The sequence below is a fragment of the Lynx canadensis genome, chromosome D3 (genome assembly GCF_007474595.2).
Source record: "Lynx canadensis isolate LIC74 chromosome D3, mLynCan4.pri.v2, whole genome shotgun sequence".
NCBI lineage: Eukaryota > Metazoa > Chordata > Mammalia > Carnivora > Felidae > Lynx > Lynx canadensis.
Window position 1 is genome coordinate 82700715 of NC_044314.2, and position 19159 is coordinate 82719873.

General features: G+C 54.6%; 1 protein-coding gene across 3 annotated transcripts in view; it reads left to right on the forward strand.

Moving 5' to 3' along the window:
* The window catches only part of RBM19 (RNA binding motif protein 19), a 153041-nt gene that overhangs the window by 46905 nt on the left and 86977 nt on the right, over positions 1–19159 (forward strand). For all 3 annotated transcript variants that reach the window (XM_030336074.1, XM_030336075.1, XM_030336076.1), the window contains exon 21: positions 2727–2843. In XM_030336074.1, the coding sequence (XP_030191934.1) occupies positions 2727–2843 (117 nt within the window). The remainder of the gene's footprint in view (positions 1–2726; positions 2844–19159) is intronic.

A 19159-nucleotide genomic window follows, 5' to 3' on the forward strand; every position in this document is an offset into this window, starting at 1 on the left:
TTGGAGACTGACCAATCTGCCCGGTGGCCAGTTTCCTGAAGTAGTGTTTTAGTTTTTGGGTTTTTTAAAAAATATTTTTGGGGGGCAGAGCACAAGCGGGAGAAGGGCAAAGGGGGGGGACGGAGGCTCTGAAGCAGGCTCTGTGCCGACAGGGTGACAGCACAGAGCCCGTGGTGGGGCTCGAACCCACGCCCCGTGAGATCATGACCTGAGCCGAAGTCGGACACTTAACCGACTGAGCCACCCAGGCGCCCCGTAAGATTTAGTTTTGTGCCTACGCTTCTACCCACTTGCGTGTGTAAATGAGCCGATACGCCTGAGATGCCCCGAACAGTGCCCAGCACGTGACGCGCCCAGCACGAGTGTTGTCTTTCTTGTCATCGTCATGATCGTCTACCAGCCCCGGGCGATGAAGTAACCGCCTCTAACAGTCCTAGGGCTGGTTTAAGATCTCTCTTTGGTAGTTTTCAGCAAGTTGGGCATTTGTTGTGGTCATTGAGCAGATTGGCTGTTGCTGCCTGGCCTCCAGCTGCTGCTTTTTCTTCCTTCTCTGTGTTTTCAATGCTACTTGGGAATCCAGCCCTCGGCCACCTCTGGTATTGTTCGCCCACCCGGTCTGTGCCATGGGAGCATCCTTGGGGAGAAGGCCCGGTATGGGAAGGGCTCCTGAGCTGGGATGGAATAGTGAGCACCAGGCATTGAGCCCCACGGCCTCGGGTCCTAGTCCAGGAGCTGCGTGACCTTGGGTGGCTGACTTTGCCTATGAACTAGTATGTGCTAACTAGAGGTTGTGCATGAAGCCTCTAGAACGTGCTTGGCACATGAGTACTCAGCCAACAGTGGCGATCTGTCTTTTCCGTTCCCCGTCTCGAAGGAGTCAAGCTAAAGTCACCTCACGAGCTTTCAGTGTTGACCCTCGCCAGTGTTGATTTAGTCATCCTTTTATTCAACAAACAAATTACGGAAAGCCCACTGCGTACCAGATACTCTGCCCAAGTGCCAGGAATGGGGTTTCCTGGTGGTGTTCACGGTCTAGGGCAGCATAATTGATAGAACCTTCTACAATAGTGGGATTCTTCGATCATGTTCCACATCTGTGCTGTCCAATATGGCAGCCACTTGCTCATGTGGCATTTGAACACGTAAAGGTGGGAGTACAGTTGTGTTAGTCATCTGTTGCTGTGTAACAGAGTATCCCAAACAGCTTAAAACAGCAAACACTTATTATTTCATCGTTTCCGAAGTCAGGAACTTGGGAACAGTTTAGCTGGGTACTTCTGTCTCCGGGTCTCTCAGGAGGTTTTGTTGGTCAGGGCTGCAGTCTCATCTGAAGGCTCCTCTGGGGCTAAAGGATCCGCTTCCAAAATGGCGCCCACACGTGGCTGTTGGCAGGAGACCTCAGTTCCTCACCACGCTGGCCTCTACCTGGGATTGCATGAGGGTCTTTACAGCACCACAGCCCATTTTCCCAAAGGGTGACCCAAAGGACAGCAGGAAGGAAGCGGCAGTGTCTTTTATGACCCGGTCTCAGAAGTCACCATTGCTTCGGTCTTCTGGTCACGCAGACCTGCCTGATGGAGCACGGGAGGGGACTGCCCAAGGGCGTGAATACCGAGAGGCAGGGATCTGTGGGGACCGTCTTGGAGGCTGGCTATCCCAGCAACTGGGGAGTTGAGTTTTGAATTTTGTTGCTTTAACGTAGACTTAACCGGCCGTATGTGGTTTGAGGCTACCATATTGGACAGCACGGTAAAGGGAAACATGAACGATACGTAAAACACGGTCAGGTGGTGGTGAGTGCCAGAAAGGAAAGCAAAACTGGGGGTGGGGGAGGGGGGCGTTGCTGCTTTAATGGGGATACCTAGGGAGGGCCTTCGAGGAGGTGACGTGAAGCAGATCTGAGAGAAGTGAGGCAACACGGTCGTCTTTATGACGACAGCTGCCGTTTATTGAATGTTTGGCCCATGGGGGGCACCACGCAGTGTCTGACAGGCCCTCAAACGGTATGACGAGGCCGGCACTCTTTTTAGGCCCATTCTGCACTTGAGGAGGCTGAGGCCCGGAGAAGCCAAATTACCTGCCCAGGATCACTCAGCTCCTATGCAACCCACTTGGCTTCCACACCCTGATCGTTCACTCCCCACTCACGACCCCGCGTCGCTTTGACGCAGTGGCAGGTTGCCCAGGGCGAGCAGGGGCCCAGGTGAGGTGGGAGGGCGTTAGAGACGGCCTTGCGCCCCGGGATGAGCTTCCGCTCCCACCCCTGGCCCGTCTTCAGGGCTAGCAACTGCTCCGGGCCTGTGGGCGAGGCTCTTGGGGCGTGTACCGGAAAGTCTCACATAAGACCTTTGGGCCATCCGGGGTCTTTCCACATCTGGAAGGGGACAGTAGAGACTGGATGGGGTGAGGAGCTGGCCTCACCCTTCTCAGGGTTCCTCTCGCCAGTCCCTGATAGCCCCCGCGTCTCTCAGACGACGGGCAGGAGAGACCCAAGGGCGGGTGTGCTGACCGGGTGTCCACAGCCACCTTGAGAGGAAGATGGTTATGCTCCGAATCACCCAGGGGAGACCGCCTTCCCCCTTTTCATCTCTGCCTCATCCACCCCAACTCCTTGAATCTCTCACCTGCCAAGAACATCAGCTCTTGGAGGGAGGGTGAGGGGGTTAGCGTAGGCCAGCAGCTGCCCACACCCCAGATAACTCGAACCTTCTCCCCTAATCGTCTAGGCCAGCTCTGACGTCCGCTCGGAAGAAACAAGTGCCCAGAAAGCAGACGACCTCAAAGATCCTGGTGCGCAACATCCCCTTCCAGGCCGACAGCCGGGAGATCCGAGAGCTCTTCAGGTGAGCAGCTCTCCTTCTGTCCACCGGTTGGCATGTGGTGGGGGGAGCCTGCTGGAGCCTTGGCAGGTGGCCTTCGGGTCCTTGATGGCTCCACCGCAGGCCGGCCCAGTGGTCTTTCAAAGGTCATCTTTTGGCCGCCTTTGATTTATCTCTCTTGAACTCATGCGCCGTGAACACTATGCAGAGAAAACTCGAAACAGCCAGACCTCCTCCCCCAGAGGTGAGACAGAAAGAGAGGGCGGCTGGTGTTCTCTGTCCCCACCCGCAGCAGGATGGGGCGGGGGCCCTGGTGGCCGAGGCTCAGCATCTGTCTGAAACTCTTCCGGCCAAGTCATTCCTCTGGGTTTAGCCAGCGGCTCTCCACCCTGGTGGTGTTTTCGAGTCACCCGGTGACTTTCATAAACATACCTTTGCTCAGGCCCCGCCCCCGTGGAGTTGGATTCTGTTGGTCGGGGGTGGGGCCCAGACATTGGTGTTGTGATCAAAGCTCCACTGGGGATTCTACTGTCCAGCCAGAGTTGGGCACCGCTGTCTACATTGCTGTCTACGGAGAGAGACTGTTTTGAAATATGGATGAATCCCCTGAATAAATAGTGCAGTCTGGCAACAGATGCCAGCATAGGGTCAGAAACGCTAGGCACTGGGACCCGGAAGGACAGGCGGGGGGCGAGGTACTGACAGCAGGAAGGCCAGTGGTGATGCTGTGCAGGAAGGCAGATTGAATCAGACCAGTTTCCCTATGTTTTGAAAGAAAAACCGGCATTCCAGATTTTTAGGGGGAGTAAGCTGGCAACTAATTTACTTTCTAAAATACAAACAGTGCAGGACAAAGTCTGGCTGTGGCCAGATAGAGCCCAAGGGCCACCACTTTGCAACAACCCCTGTGCTAATGCGTTACACCGTTCGGCCTTGCAGATTAGTTAGGTACCACCTAGAAGGAAGCCCTGGATCAAACATCTTTATGAACGGGCGTAACAGGAAGACGTTTAAAGCCAAGACCCTCCCCGGGTGTGGGGTGCTGGGTGGCCCAGGGAGAGACAGTCTCGCCCTCGGAGTGTAACGGCAGGTGGAACAGATCGCCGGGGGGTCCCGGGCCTGCAGGACCCGGAGAGCTATGTCCCTGTTTGAATTATCAGTCGGCATCTTACTGATGATATCACCTCACTGAAGTCAACTGTGGATGCAAAATATAAATCCCATATTTGGGGGACTAGACAGAAGTACCTTTGTGTGAATCTACCTCTTCGCCCTCTCACCCGATTTAAAGAGTAGGGAACCATTTACGGGATCTGCTTCAAAACTCCTTCTCACCTCCGCCCTCCTTCTCACCTCCGTTCTAAATTGTACGCTGAACGTGCTGTTCGTTAACAGACGTGGTTTTGCTGGCTCTGGTGCAGACGCCGTTTTCGGACGAGTGGGGTCTTAGCTGTGATCCCAGGTCCCCTGCGTGGCAGTAACAGCCTGGTGAGGTGGGGTCACGACCTGGGGGGACGTTTTCCATTTCCCTGCACCCAGGGAGAGGAGTACGCATCCTCAGCCTCGCACGCCGGCTCGTTTTAACGGGCTCCTGCTTGTGAAAGAGAGTCCAATTTAAGACCTGCCAGATCAAAACAGGATTGCCGCAGACAGCACGTGTTGATCAGGAAATAGCATCCCGCCGAAATGACAGTTCCACTTGGTGCCGCAGCCTGTTTGGGGTGACACTTACCCAGGGAAACAAAAGATCCGCTCGGAAAGGGAAGAGCGCTTTGTTTGATCTCTCGTTTTATATTTATTTTGCGGAGACAGGGAATTAGCGTCCACGGAACGTAATTATGCGCGGTGTCTCTTCCCCCTGCCATTGTTCCGATGGTAGCTTTCGCCAGCCCTTGGAAACGGAAAGCCACCGCGGAGGGCTCACCTTGCTTTGTTGTGCTCCGGGGCTGGGGGGTTGAGGCCGTTCCCGGTGGCGGGCGGCAGGGGGCGCTGTGAGCCTTCTCAGGGGGGACACCGCTCGTCCTGGAAACCACAGACCCGATTTCAGACAAAGCCAGCGGCCGGCAAAGGTCAGAGCCAGGGGAGGATTTCGGGGCCTTAGGGGAACCAGTCTGGTCCATTTTGCAGGCGGGTTTTGCATCCTGCCGGGTGCGATCAAGAATCCCAGCTCGCTCCGATGGGGCCCTCGCCGTGTGTTGGGCCCCAGCTGCGCGTCTGCCCCGTGCAGCGTCTCCTTTAAGCTGCGTAACCGCCGTGTGGAGGAGGGAGGCTGTTTGTTACCTGTTTTGCACCCGGAAGGATGCTGGAGACCTGGGCAGATAAAGCGTCCTGCTCAGAACCTGCAGCTGAGCCAGGACTGGGATTTCAGCAGTCTGACCCAGAGCCGTGGCTCGGAACCGCTGCTCTCTGCAGCCTGTCGTCCTCCTCCCGGGTCCAGAAGGACACTGCCCCCTAGATCACGTTGGTGGCACCATTGTCCTGCGAATGTGTCGTTCGCACCAGCCACGGGCCTAGGTGTTGGGCCGGCGGCGGTTTCAGGAGAGATGGGCGCCTCCCCCCGAGGAGTTCACTGGGGAGGACCAGGGAGCAAAGCGACGGTGGCAGTTGGACAGTGATGCTCCTGTGGCACGAGGGAGTGAGCGTAGGGCCGCGGGAAAGCACGGTCATGTTCTCAAGCGCACCTGCTGGGGGGCGGCAGCTCGCCCACTCTCCCCGGCCTCCCGGGGCCCCGCACCTGACCCTGGGGCAGCACCTGCCCGCGCCCTTCCTGGGGGCCCCCAGCCGTGCAGTGGCAGGGTCCCCCCCGCCCACACCACCCCACAGCCCCTTGAATCCAGTACCCTGAGGCACTGCGGATCCGGGGCCCTTCAGGAAAGTCAGAGTGGACACAGCAGTGTCCCCCCTGCCACCTTTTTGGGCCTCCGCTTCCCCTGGCACCAGGTAACAGCGGCCCTGCTGGGAGCATTTGGGGTAATTTATGACGATGCTACAGCAAGAACGTGTTTGTTACCGTGAAGTATAGTTTCCGAGCCCAACGTCTGTGCCAGGCTCTGCGTTATTACAGGGCCAGGGACGGAGTAGGTGGTTAATAAACATTAGCGCTGGTTGTCAAGTAGCATGAAACTGGGGGCGCCAGGCTTTGAACCCAGGGCCGGTCTGACTCTCGACAGAGCTGATGTCTTCGATGGCACTGCAGACCCTTGACGGTCCCCTGTGGCATTTTCTTACTGGTTCGCCTCCTTTCCCTGAGTCTGCCTTCCTGCCTGGTGATCCTCTCCCCCTCCAGCTGGCCCTGGGCCAGAGAGAGTCCGTACTGGGGGACGGACACTGGCCTCTCTACTCCGTAAGGGACACACGGAAGACAAATGGGGATCCTCCAGACCATGCAAGCATGTGCTGGCACGCAGGGACCAGACTCCTCACCCCACAGCCAGAGCGGGGGTGAACGCAGCCCCCGGCTCACCCTGTGGTGTGCACAGCCTTAAACTAGCATCCGTTCCGGAAGAGGAAGGGTGTAGACTGGCTTCCCTTCCCGTCTGGGTTTGCTCTGGTGGAGGTAGGTGTGTGTGCACGTGTATGTGTGTGAACAAAGCCTGGATTTGAAGGTCCATGGGACAGAGGGTGGTTCCGAGAACAGCCCCACAGATAGGGCCTAAGTCTGAACCCCAATTGAAGCAGGTGCTCAGGGCCCCCCAGCCTTACGCATAAGCGCATGTGCGGAGCCATGGGATTTGACGGACGGGTCGTGTTCCCACCCGAGTTTCTTTTTTTTTTTTTTTTTTTTAATTTTTTTTCAACGTTTATTTATTTTTGGGACAGAGAGAGACAGAGTATGAATGGGGGAGGGGCAGAGAGAGAGGGAGACACAGAATCGGAAACAGGCTCCAGGCTCCGAGCCATCAGCCCAGAGCCCGATGCGGGGCTCGAACTCACGGACCGCGAGATCGTGACCTGGCTGAAGTCGGACGCTTAACCGACTGCGCCACCCAGGCGCCCCCCCACCCGAGTTTCAAGCGATGGCCCCGAGTTAGCACCACCCTGGAGAACGAGGTGGTGATGCTCTCAGCACCCAGGAGGCGTGGGGCACCGGGCCGGCCACATCTCAGGCGCCCGCGTCATCGGTGCATCTTCACTGTAGCCCGGTGTGCTGCAGCTCTTGGACCCATTTCCTGGGGCCCAGAGAGGAACAGGGGCTGTTTCTAGCAGGACCTTGGCTCGCCCGTTTCTTCTGTACCCAATGGGCGGCCTTGGTTTGAGCGTGGGTTCTGGAAGGCAGTGATCCTCTGGGAAGGAGGTCCTACAAACACGGCTGGCTTTGGGAGCACGTGACCCGTGTGGCCCCGTGTGGGTGTTCAGTGTCCCTTTCCCCCACCCCAGACTGCAATCTTGGACACTCTGGTCGCTGCTGTGTCTACGGGTCCCTGGTACATAGAGGGTGCTCAATAAATGTTTGCTAAGCACATAGGTGAGCGTTTGCTAAGCGCACAGGTCCAACTGCGCCAAGCCTTTCTCGTTGGAATCCTGAGGGAAAGGGTATGTGAGGCACAGAGAGGTTAGGGAATTTGCCCAGGGCCACACAGCTCTGCAGTGGCACCGCCTGGTCTCCCTCACTTTGGAGCCCCTCCTACCCCCTTGAAACTGTCCCCAAGGGCCAGGGATGTTGGGTGGGAGCTGCTGGCAGAAGTGCTGCCTCAGGTGAGCTGGGGCAGCGGCTACGGCTACAGGTGAAGAGAGCTTTTCATCTGAGCCTCTTCCCCCCCCCCCCCCCTTTTTGGTGATTTTGTACTCAGAGGTGTGAACCACCTGCTAGGGGTGTGAATGGGTGAGCTCCCAACAGGTGTCTGGGGGCCTTAATTACACAGCTTGCGTCTCCTGTCCGCGCTGCACCTGTTGCGCCCGCTTTGTGGACGGGGTCCGTCGTCCCTGGCCTCTCTCCTCCTCATTTCCTCTCGCAGTGACCGTGACCGTGGAGGGAGGGCTGCGGAACAGTGCGCCTGCCAAGTTCCCCTGACCTCCTCCCTCACCCGAGCGAGGGATCACTGCCTGATGGGCTCCTGGTTGTCAGCGGTACTTTCCCGAAAGCAGGGAGCCAGGATCCCTGTAGTCTGCTCTTCTCGGAGGTTCTGGACGGATGGGGCCTCTTCCTGTTCACCAGGCTCCACGGGGGAGGAGCTCTGTTAAGGCAGCCTTGGGGTCGGAGAAAGGGCGTGGGGGAGAGAGAAAACCTCCCTTCAGAAAGGGAGGGGGTAAGGAGGCTGTCTCTCCCCATGTAGGTCACCCCCCCCCCCCCCCCCCCCCCCCACACACACACACAGCCCTCCAGGGAGCCCCTAGATGGAGGCCACCACGTCCCTCATCCAGACCCGGCCACACTCCTTCCTTCTCACACCGTCTGGCCGCTTTCACACCCCGCAGCAGCAGAACTGAGTAGCTGCATCTCAGACCTAGCGACCTGCGAGCCTGTAAAATACTGACTGTCCGGCCCTTTATGGGGTAAGTTGGCTGATCCCTAGACTAAGCTAACCACAGGGCTTGCGCGGAGATGGGGCACGCCCTAGAGGTTTGGGGCATTGTCTTCTAGTATTAATTACCCAGACGTGGTATTTTCTTCTTCCGCTTTTGATAAAACACGGAGACCTTACAGGTAGAGCTGTAGCCCCGTTGGCCCCCGTTGGCCCCCGTTGGCCCCCGTTGAGCTTGAGACGTGAGGTCCCAGAGAGCTGCTGTGTTCACCTCTGCAGCCCACCTCCTCGCTCTGACCTGTTTTCTCATCGGGGCACCCCTGCTCCTCCTGGTCTGCCAAGGTCTTTGTGGTTTAAGAGTACTTCTTAGAGCAGTTTCAGGTTTAGAACCCCACTGAGAGGAAGGGACGGAGTTTGCGTAGGCCTCCTGCCCCCACCCACATAGCCTCCCCCATCATCAACACCCCCCCCACCAGAGTGGCAAATTTCTTATATTTTCTGAACCTCCGTTGACACGTCATTATCACCCCAAGTCTGTGGTTTGCATTAGGGTTCATTCTTGATGGTATATGTTCAGGGCATTTGAACAAATGTGTAATAACGTATATTTGTCATTATAGTGTCATAGACACTGTTTTCACTGCCCTAAATGTCCTCTGTGGTCTGCCCGTTCATCCCTCCCTTCCCCTTTGCTGAGGTTTCGAAGGGTGGTGTGAATGCATTCATTCATTCATTGATTCATGCGTTCTTAACTGAGCTGGGAGCACCAGCCATTAAATTCAGGGCCCACCCAGATCTAGTATGACCTCCCCTTACCTTGATCACGTCTGCAAAGACCCTATTTCCAATAAGATCCTATCCACAAGCTCTGGCAGACATGAATTTGGGGGGCACGTTTCGCCCAGTACAGGGTGTCTTAGACGGGGTGGTCAGGAGAGCCTTCTCTGAGGAGGGGACCTTCTCGTGGGGACCTGTGGCTATGAAGGGGTGAGCTGCATATAGACGTAGGGGTGGCAGGGGCTGTGCCCCCGGTGGGAATGAGCCTGGCCCTGGAGGGGAACGGGCAGGGTGAGCAGAGGGACGATGCTGAGATGAGAAGAGTGGACAGGGCATGATCTTGTGGGCCATGATGAGGGCTGTGGATGGTCGTTCAACTTGTTACTCAAGTGTGACCAGCGGCCAGCTCAAGGAACAGGACAAGAGCGTGCCCGGTGCCCCCTTCCAGTCACCGCCCCACCCACTCGCTGCCCACCACTGTCCTGACTTCTAAAAACATGTGTTTGTGCTGCCTGTTTTTGTTTTTTTGTGTAAATGGCATCATCACGTATACACTTTTGGTGTCGGTCCTGTCTGCTCAACATCTTTCATTGTGAGATCCTTCTGTGTTTTAATGTTACCATGATTTGTTCATCCTCAGTGTCGTATGGTGTTCCATCGTGTGAATATGTTGAAATACGCTTATCCATTTTCCTGATGAGCACTTGGGTAGTGTTCAGGTTTTTGGCTGTTTCCAATAAAGAACGCTTCTGCGAGCATCCTCGCATATGGCTCTGGTGACCCCGTGCACACGTTCCTGTAGGGTGTCCGTGCGGGAGTAGAATTGCTGGGTCACGGGATGTGCACGTTTCAGCTCTAGTAAATCTCTCTTTTGGGTTTCCAAAGAAACTGTCAGTTTGCATAAACTATCAGTTTGAATGATCCAGTTGCCCCGGGTCCTTGCCAACACTTGGTAGTGTCTTTCTCTCTTAGCCATTCTGGTGGGTGTATAATGGCATCATTGTATCGTGGTTTTAATTTGTACTTCCTTGGTAGCTAAGGAAGTCGGATGTTTTGTCATGTGCTTGTGAGCATGTGGTCTACTCTTGTGGAATGCCTGTTCAAGTCTTCTGCCCATTTTTCTAAAAATCGGGTTGTCTCATTTTTTTCTTATGTTTCTAATTACTTCTGACATAACTTTTTGTATTTTGGTTTCAAGTCCTGGGGTGGGTATATGGTTGCCAGCCCCTCACTCTCCCGTTCTGTGGGTGTCTTAATGGTGTCCTTTGATGAGCAGAGGGCTCTTAATTTTAACGTTGTCCGCCATTTTCTACCTTCGTGGTTAGAACCTTTCACGTCCTACTAGCAAACCCTCCCTCCTCCAGGCTCGTGAAGATAGTCTCCTGTTTTCCTCCAAAAGCTTTGACCTTTCCCATTTAGGTACGGAGTCCAGCAGGAATCGGTTTTTGCATATGGCGTGAGGTAGAGATCAAGGTACGTTCCCCAAGTCGGTTGGCCCAACATCATTTATTGTGAAAACCATTCTTTCCCCTCTGCTGTGCAGTATTGACTTTGCCATAAATCAGATGACCGTGCACATGAGGGTCTGCTTCTGGACTCTCTCATCCGCTCCTCCGGTCTATTTGTCTATCCCATGTGCCAATACGCCCCGTCTTAATTACTGTGGCTTTGTGAGTAAGAGCTTGATATCTGGTGTCTTTGTTCTTCCCCGATTGCCTTGACTGTTCCCGGCCCTTTGCACTTCAGGCTTTTGTGTCTGAATAATAAATAAAGAATATTCCACCGCCCCGAGAGCCGGGGGGGAGTGGTCGGTGACTTACACTTGTAAAAAGAGCTTGAGAAAAGAGGGTCAGAGCCGGTGTGAGGGGCCAGAGGTGATCGTGGTTTGGACCTGACGTCGGCAGTGGAAGCAGGCGGGGGTGCGTTTGCAAACTCCCGCTGTGGCTTAGTGCGGACGGTGATGGAGACAGGAGTGGAGGACAGCTCCTCGAGGCATCGAGGGTCCTAAGTGACTGCGGATCACGGGCCACGTCTGGGGGAGGGGCAGGGCAGCATGAAGGAGGCGTCAGCCCCACTCCCCGCACCTCCCTTTGCTCGCCCATGATGGGTCGCACGTAACCACTGGCCACGGTGGTGGTGCCAGGGCCACGCTTCTCAGCTGACCCGTGCAAGCACACGTACGGGCTTGGGGGCTTCCGGTGAGCACTCCCTTCGGGAACAGCTCTGATTCCCCCGCGGATGTCAGCCGCAGCACCGACGTTGCTGCATCGACATTTCCTTACTGGCACTTTCTGTGCCGTGGGAGGGAGGCGCTGGTGACGATTCGGGCCCCCCCCCCCCCCAGCCGTTTGCACAGCTCCTTACAGAGGGCGCTGCCAGGGCCTGAAGTGCTCCAGTGCTCACGATTTCTCTCGTTCCTCCCCCGACGAGCCCCGGGAGCCAAAGCTGAGGCACACGAGGCAGATGGCTGCCCGGCCATAAAACCCCGAGCAAGTCGCAGAGTCGGATTCACACTCCCCGTTCCTCCCTTTCTGTGCAGCCTCTCCCACTACAAGTTCCAGGGACAGAGATGTGCCTTCTTAACCCTTTCCTGTACCCATTTGGCACGTGTGTTAAGTTCTTTTGCTACGCCGGTCTTCGGCCGTCATCGCCGTGAGATTCCCTGCGTCTGCGATGCTCATTAGGGCCAGTGCGCAAATACTTGGCCTGGGCTTTCTGGGAGCCAGGCCGGCTCCTGCCCTCAGGATCGCTGCATTCAGAAAGATGATGCCAGCTACTAGGCGGAGACTAAAAAATGCCAAGGAATCCATCCTTCCTCCAAGAGAGTGTCCCAAAGACAAATGTAGGAGTCCTTGCCGAACGTCTTTTTATTTAGAAAGAAGTTCTGGGGTTCCCAGTGGACCCCAGGGTTCGTGTTAGCCAGCTGTGGGGAACAGAGCTCGACAGAGTCACCTGGCCCAAGTCCCGGGTGTCCCAGGTGTCCCAACCACTCTGTGGCCTGGCCGCCTCTTGAACCCAGCTTCCGACGTGGGCCAGCTTGCTTTCGGAGGGGGCATGGGCGAGGCTCTATCCTGTTAGATAGGCCAGCCAGCCTACACAGGCGTGCCCGGGAGGGGACTGCTGATAACCCTCAGCAAATGTTCCCAGGGATCAGACATGTGCTCAGAGTAGCAATGGGTAAATATATATACACACTCATCAGAACATCTAGACGAGGTCGTGGAGAAACCGGACCATTCCCGCAGTGCTGGCGGGAACATGAAATTGTACAGCCACGCGGGGAGAATATGGGCACTTTTTTCCGAACTAAACACGCACTTCCCATGCGACCCAGCAGTGACACCTCTGTGCACGTGCACCAGAGAAATGGGAACTGAGGCGCACGTAAAACCCTGCACATGTGCCCATCCACTGATGAGTGGACAACCCGTGTGCGGTCTGCGGGGTGTTACCCTGCGTGAACAGGAATGCACACTGACATCACCCACACCATGGCTGGACCTTGAAAACCTTGTGCTCGAGAGAAGAAGCCGGTCCCCAGAGACCACGCATGGCATAATTTCATCTAAGTGAAATGTGCAGAGGAGATAAATAGAGAAAGAAAGTAGATGAATGCGTCACTTAGGGATAGGGAGAGGGGTCGGAGAGTGATAGCTCAAGGATCGGGGGCTTCTTTCTAAGCCGGTGAAAATTTTCTCCGTTATGGTGGTGATTTCACAACTCTGAGAATATGCTAGAAACCATTGAATAGTTGGATTGCCTGGTATGTGAATCGTATCTCAATAAAGCTACTACAGAAGGAGGGGAGGAAAGAGAGGAGGGAGGGAGGAAGAAACCTGTATACAGATGCACACAGCACTTCATTCATTATATCCAAAACCCAGAAACCACCCGAACATCCTTCAGCAGGCAAATGGTTAAATGAACCGTGGTTCATCTGAACCACAAAATACTACGGAGCGAGAGAAAGGGGTAAATTATCAGTATCCCCAGCAGCCTGGGTGAAAGAAATCTCTGGAGCATTATGCCGAGAGGGAAAAGCACATCTCCAAAGGGTATATGCTGCGGGATTCCATTTATACGACATTCTTAAAACAACAAGATAGAGAGATGGGACCATTAATTGGGGATTAGGTAGACGGAGAGAGAGAGAGAGGGCGGCTGTGTCTGTAAAAAGGAAGCACAGGGGGTCCCCTTGCGATGAACATTCTGTATCTTGACCGGTCACGAGCCTGCAAGTGGTCAGATTGCATAGAACTAAATACACACACTGAAATGAGTGCGTGTGAAACTGCAGGGATCTGAATAACGTCCGTGACTGTATTACTGTTGATTTTCTGCTTGTGCTGTTGTACTGTTAGGAGATGTTACCACTGGGAGAGACTGGGTGAAGGGTAGTATATAGGATCTCCCTGATTATTTCTTAGAACCACCTACAAGTCTATAATGATCTCAAAATAAAAAGTTTTCTCAGGGGCACCTGGGTGGCTTGGCCAGTTAAGGGTCCGACTTCAGCTCAGGTCATGATCTCACCGTTTGTGAGTTTGTGCAGCATATCGGGCTCTCTGCTGTCAGCACACAGCCAGCTTCAGATCCTCTGTCCTCCTCTCTCTTCCCACCTCCACACGTGCACACATGCTGTCTCTCTCTCAAAAATAAACATTAAAAAAAAGGTTTTTTCATTTCTTTTTTTTAACGTTTTTTTTTGAGACAGAGAGAGACAGAGCATGAACTGGGGAGGGTCAGAGAGAGAGGGAGACACAGATCTGAAACAGGCTCCAGGCTCCGAGCTGTCAGCACAGAGCCCGACGCGGGGCTCGAACTCACGGACCGTGAGATCATGACCTGAGCTGAAGTCGGACGCTTAACCGACTGAGCCACCCAGGCACCCCCCCAAAAAAGTTTTTTTAAAACAACAAATACCCTTATCCATAAAGGATTATAGCAAGACCACACCCTGCCGTAGTGAGTTGCCCATCCCCGGGGGCAAGCAAGTGAAGACTAAGGCAACTCTCTGTTACGGATGCTATAAAAGGGATCTCTGATGAAGCGGCCAGGCCCACTCCCTTCAAGACACTTCAACCCCGAATGTTGTCAGCATGAGCGTCCCTGGGGGTCAGAGAAAGGAGAATCCTCTGGCCTTTGGGTCAGCTGCAGGTAGTCTGATCCTTTGGTCAGAAGGGAAATCAACACTCAACAGACACACAGCAGCCAGGTGAGGGGGCGTGGGAATGAGGAAGAGAAATTACCCCATTTTTATACGCTGTGTGAACGGTGTATATACTTTATCACTGAAACGTAGGCTAATTGAACCCAAGAAAATGAAGAGATTGGCCTCGTAGGTGTATTTGATCTCCAGGGATCTACTTCTGTTTAGCAGATTCGTGCGTGAACCTGGTGCTCTAGAGACTGCAAAAAAATATTAAGCATCCGTTGTTTGCAGTGTGAGAAAACAGCGGTTCTGGGTTTCTACCCCATTATCGGAGAGCTGAGATACCAGCACATAACTTCCTTAGGCTCTTGTCGATTCTCCATCCCTCCAGACACGGGGTCTGGCAGGCTGGGCACAAAGCCACGTTTCTCAGAGCGTGCCCTTCCCCATTTAAGATCCCCAGGAGCACAGCCCCAAGGCACTTGACGGGGACGTGCGCTGGGTGATACTGTCTTCATTCGAGATGCCCGCTCTGCAGAAAATCTGTTTCAGACCCTCTGCGTCCCCTTTTTTAATTACCCTGCTCTCTGCCTGCCAGTCTGTCCACCAGGGGATGGTCAGAGGCTGTGAAAGTTACTGCTGCTCAGACCAGGATGAAGCAGCACTCGCTCGGCTGAGATAGTCTGGTTACCCGAGTTCTCCTTTCTCGTGTTGTCCTTGTGCCGTGGCCATCAGAAGTCAGCTGTCAGCTTGGAAAGGAGCCAGTGTGATTTTCCAAGTGAGCAGAACACTGGCCAGCGAGTCAGGAGACCTGATTTCCGGCCCTGCTCTGCCTTGCACCCTTGAGATCACCTTGGGGTGGTGGAGCGACTTCCCAGAGTCTCCTTTGTTGAGTGAATCAGTGAAGGGGTCGGGCGAGGCCAGCCCGGGGAAGGCAGCTTCCTCCTTGCAAGCTGACACAGCCCCATGGGCCATGGCTGCCTGGAGTCCTGTACTAGAAGACTGGGAAGCTGGCTGGGCTCCACAGGAAATGGCATTGTAATTGATTAGTGATGTCTGCCCCGGCCCGTGGGCACAGCATCTGCGATAGGTCTGCAGCCGCAGGTATCTCACCTAAGAACGTGGCATTGATCGCCCGTCACTGGAGCTTTTACGTTTCCATCTGCTAGACTGGCCAGAGGAGCGGTCCCAAACCAGGGGCTGTGGGGAAGCCCACTTACTTTTCCTCTTTCACAAAAATAGTAATAGACTGGGAGTCGAGAAGGGCTGCTCTTTTCATTGTTGTCGTTTTCTTCCTTCGCAATTCCGGGGATCTGGTCTTCCGTGGCCGCTGACGTATTCGTTCCCTCCGTGCCCAGCCCGATTCCGATTCCGGAATAGGTGACAAAGGCCCAGACGGTGGAACGGGGCACCCTGGGGAGAAGGCGCCGGCCCCTGGGGTGGGGGAGGGTGGCATTGTGCGCCCTGATTCCTTCCCGGCAGCCTGCTCTAGTCCTGCTTTCACACCTCCTCTCTCCCCATTCAGTGCCTTTTCAGTTACAAGGTCCCTGTGCTTTGTCTGGGCTTGTCGGAGAGCCGGCGGGCCGTGGGCTCATTGTTGCAACTGATAATTGTGCTCTGTGTCTCCAGCGTCCTGGGTGCTGAAAGGCGGGAGCCCCGGGATATCTCGGGGAGCTCCTGAGCAGGAGCAGCCCCCGCCTGCTCACGTGACTCTTCCCGAGAGAAAGGGAAAAGGGAGGTCTCGACGCACTGCTTTTTAGTTAAAAGATACCTTGCCGGCTTAGCAAATATTTACTGAGCGCCTCTAATGAGGCAGAGCCTGTGCCAGGTGCATGCTGGGTTACAGAAACAGACATGAACTCCAGGACAGAGAGGGACTGTCTCAGTTTAGGGGGAAGGGGATACACGCTCACATCACTAAAAGCCTCACGGCAGGGGTGCCTGGGTGGCTCAGTCAGTTGAGCGACCGACTTCAGCTCAGGTCACGATCTCGCGGTCCATGGGTTCGAGCCCCGCGTTGGGCTCTGGGCTGATGGCTCAGAGCCTGGAGCCTGTTTCAGATTCTGTGTTTCCCTCTCTCTGACCCTCCCCCGTTCATGCTCTGTCTCTCTCTGTCTCAAAAATAAACGTTAAAAAAATTAAAAAAAAAAAAAAAAAAAAGCCTCACGGCAGAGGCCGGGTCTCACACGCTGTTGGTCTGGTGACGAAGTCTCTAAGACTCAGTGCCTGTCTCTGGAGGGTGGCAAGGTCACCGACGGTGTGTGGTTGGCCGTGAGGACGAGGTCAGCGGTATCGGTAAAGCACTTGGCTTCTCTGTGGCCCAGGCGCGGCTCTGCCATGTGGCGTCCAGAGATTCGGGAACACCCGGTCCCTCGCCTGAGAGCCAGGGGGCTGGACTCTCACCTCCGGCCCTGCTTCCTCGCTTCAAGCTCTTAGGGAAGTTCCTTCGTCTCCCCAAGGCCACCCTAGAGCGAGGGGGGCTCAGCTACGAGATGGCCTCCAAAAGGGTTTTCCGCCTAAAGGGACAGTCCGTGAAATGACAGGCCGTGACGGTGTTTCTCGACACTGTCCCACTTCCCGAGTAACAGAGGAAGAGCCCTCTTGAAGAAAAATACAGTTCCTGCGGCCCTTCCCCCACAGGGGTGCAGGTGATGCGAAGGTTTCTGTCGTTCGTTAAGTTAGCCAGGTGCAAACGCAAAACTCAGAATAAACCGACAACTTAGGCCCGTGGTGCTCTTAGGACTATAAGGCCAACACCCGTTTTCAAATTAAATACAAGCAAAATTTAAAATCAATAGCATTCAAATTAACAACATTATTGTAGCGTGATGGATGATGTTGTTTCGCGGCAACTGAATTCAGAACGTGGGTTTTAATATCCGAAGGATGTAGCCTCGGGTCCAGATCTATAACGCGTCGTCTCGGTACTTTTACGTCAGCAGTGCTAATGCCGAGGACGCCTGTTTGCCTCGGGAAGCGCGCGCCGAACGGGAGGACCGACCCACAGGCTTTGTTTGCCGGTTCAGCATAATCCGACCTCCGGCTCGTCTAAACTCAGCCAGTCACCAAATGCTGCCTTTAGCGCGGTGTCGCTTAGTGGTTCGGCAAAGCCATCGTGATCACTTAAAAAATAAAAGTTAGCGTTGCAGCGTCATTGAAATCATCAGTGAGCGGGCAACCGATTGCTTTGGGAACGGGGAACAGCAAAGCATTTCATTGTTCACCCGGGGCCAGTCGATGGCCTGTTGCAAGCTGGAATGCGGTAAGACAGGTTCCACATGATATGGGGGTCCACCGTCACCCTGGGACCATACGGGCTGCTCCAGCCCCGGTCCCTTGAGATCAGTGCGCCCGTACCGCCGGGGGCCGAGTCTCTCCAAGCACTGTTCTAACACACAACGTACGTATGTGTGTATCTTGAAAATTAGGTTGTCTGAATACACCCCCCAATTTTTTTAATTACCCCCCAAAGTAGTTAAGCCTCCCCACACCCCTGCCTCTGCCCTCAGTACACACATACACATCTGCACATATTTATTTTGAGACACCTGTTCTATCAAGTAGGCTCTTACGCGAGCACAAATTTTCGGTCCACAGTACCTGCTGGGTCCACATAACACCTCTCGACATTTTTCCCTGCCAAGCCTACCTGCGGTTGAAATACCCACCGCCCGTTTTTATGCAGTCTGCACCGCTGGAGCTGATCGTTTTACTGCTTGGTTACCAGGGTTCAGTGAAGCTTCTGGAGTTCTTTAGTATATCCTGCCTGTCTGAATTTGCCAGGGAAAGGATGTGGGCAGAGGCCCTTTAAGGCGATCATAGAAGTCAAATCAAGAGGCTGTTCAGTGGAGGGGCTGTTAACACCTGGAGGCTTTGTGTCCAGTCTAACACCAGCAGCAGGCTTCATGATTTCGAGCATCAGCATTGTAGTCTGTGGGAGTGGCACTCTCCAGAATTGTGTGGTATCCAACCTGTGCAACTGAACGTGGCAGCCCTGGTTGTCCATCAGATCTAGATCAGTGTGTAAACGTTGGTTCCTCCATTACCAGCTAAGAGACTTGGCTAAATCATTTAAATACCCTGAATCTCAGTATCTGCATCTGTAAAATGGGGACCGTAGTACGTATGTGTCAGGGTTATTGGGAAGATTGAATGAGATAATGAAAGTAAAGCAGTTAGCCCGGTATCCTGGTTCCCAGAGTGTGCGCCGAGGCACCTTGGGGTGCCGCAGTGAGCTCACGCGTGCACTGTGGACTGAGTTTTGGGAAAACTACGGTGACCGCTGTCCGAGATGGTGCCACCTGCTACAGTTCGGCCGTCTTTGTAAGGTTGGGCTATGGACTTGTTAGAACCAGACTGTTGGGTACCTGTTTCTTATGGCCTACAGATGCCACGAAAACCTAACTGGAGACACCAAGGGGCACTGTGCATGAACCAAGGAAGTTTGGGAACCCGTGGCCTAGCATTTGGTGCAAATGTCCACACTCCACAAGCTCTGGGGGTGGTTTTGTTACAATATAGCCAGCAGGGCCTCAGGATTCCACGTGGGTTCGACTCCCACATTTCGCCGCGGGGCCTGGCGTTGGTGTCCAGGGTTATTAGGCTGTTCTCCTGCCTCCCCTCTCTTCGTCTCTGCTCACTTATAAAATACATCTCAGAACATCGATTTCCCAGCTCAGATTTTGGAAGAACCCCAGGCTGCCTGCAGTCATCTCGAAGGGGTGTCGTGAAGCGTCCAAAACGTAAAAGTCTTAGAAGGAAATTAATTCACTTGCACGTCACGTCCGTGCCTCACGGCGTTCCTGGCAAGGTCCAGCGCCCTTGATCTGGACCCGGGAGTCGGGGGTGGGGGTGGGGAGGCCTCCTCCCAGTCCGGGGGCAGACCCTGGCTGTGGGGCCTGATTTGCACAGAACGAGGCCTTGGCCTTGACTGCCCTGAGCCTTTGAAG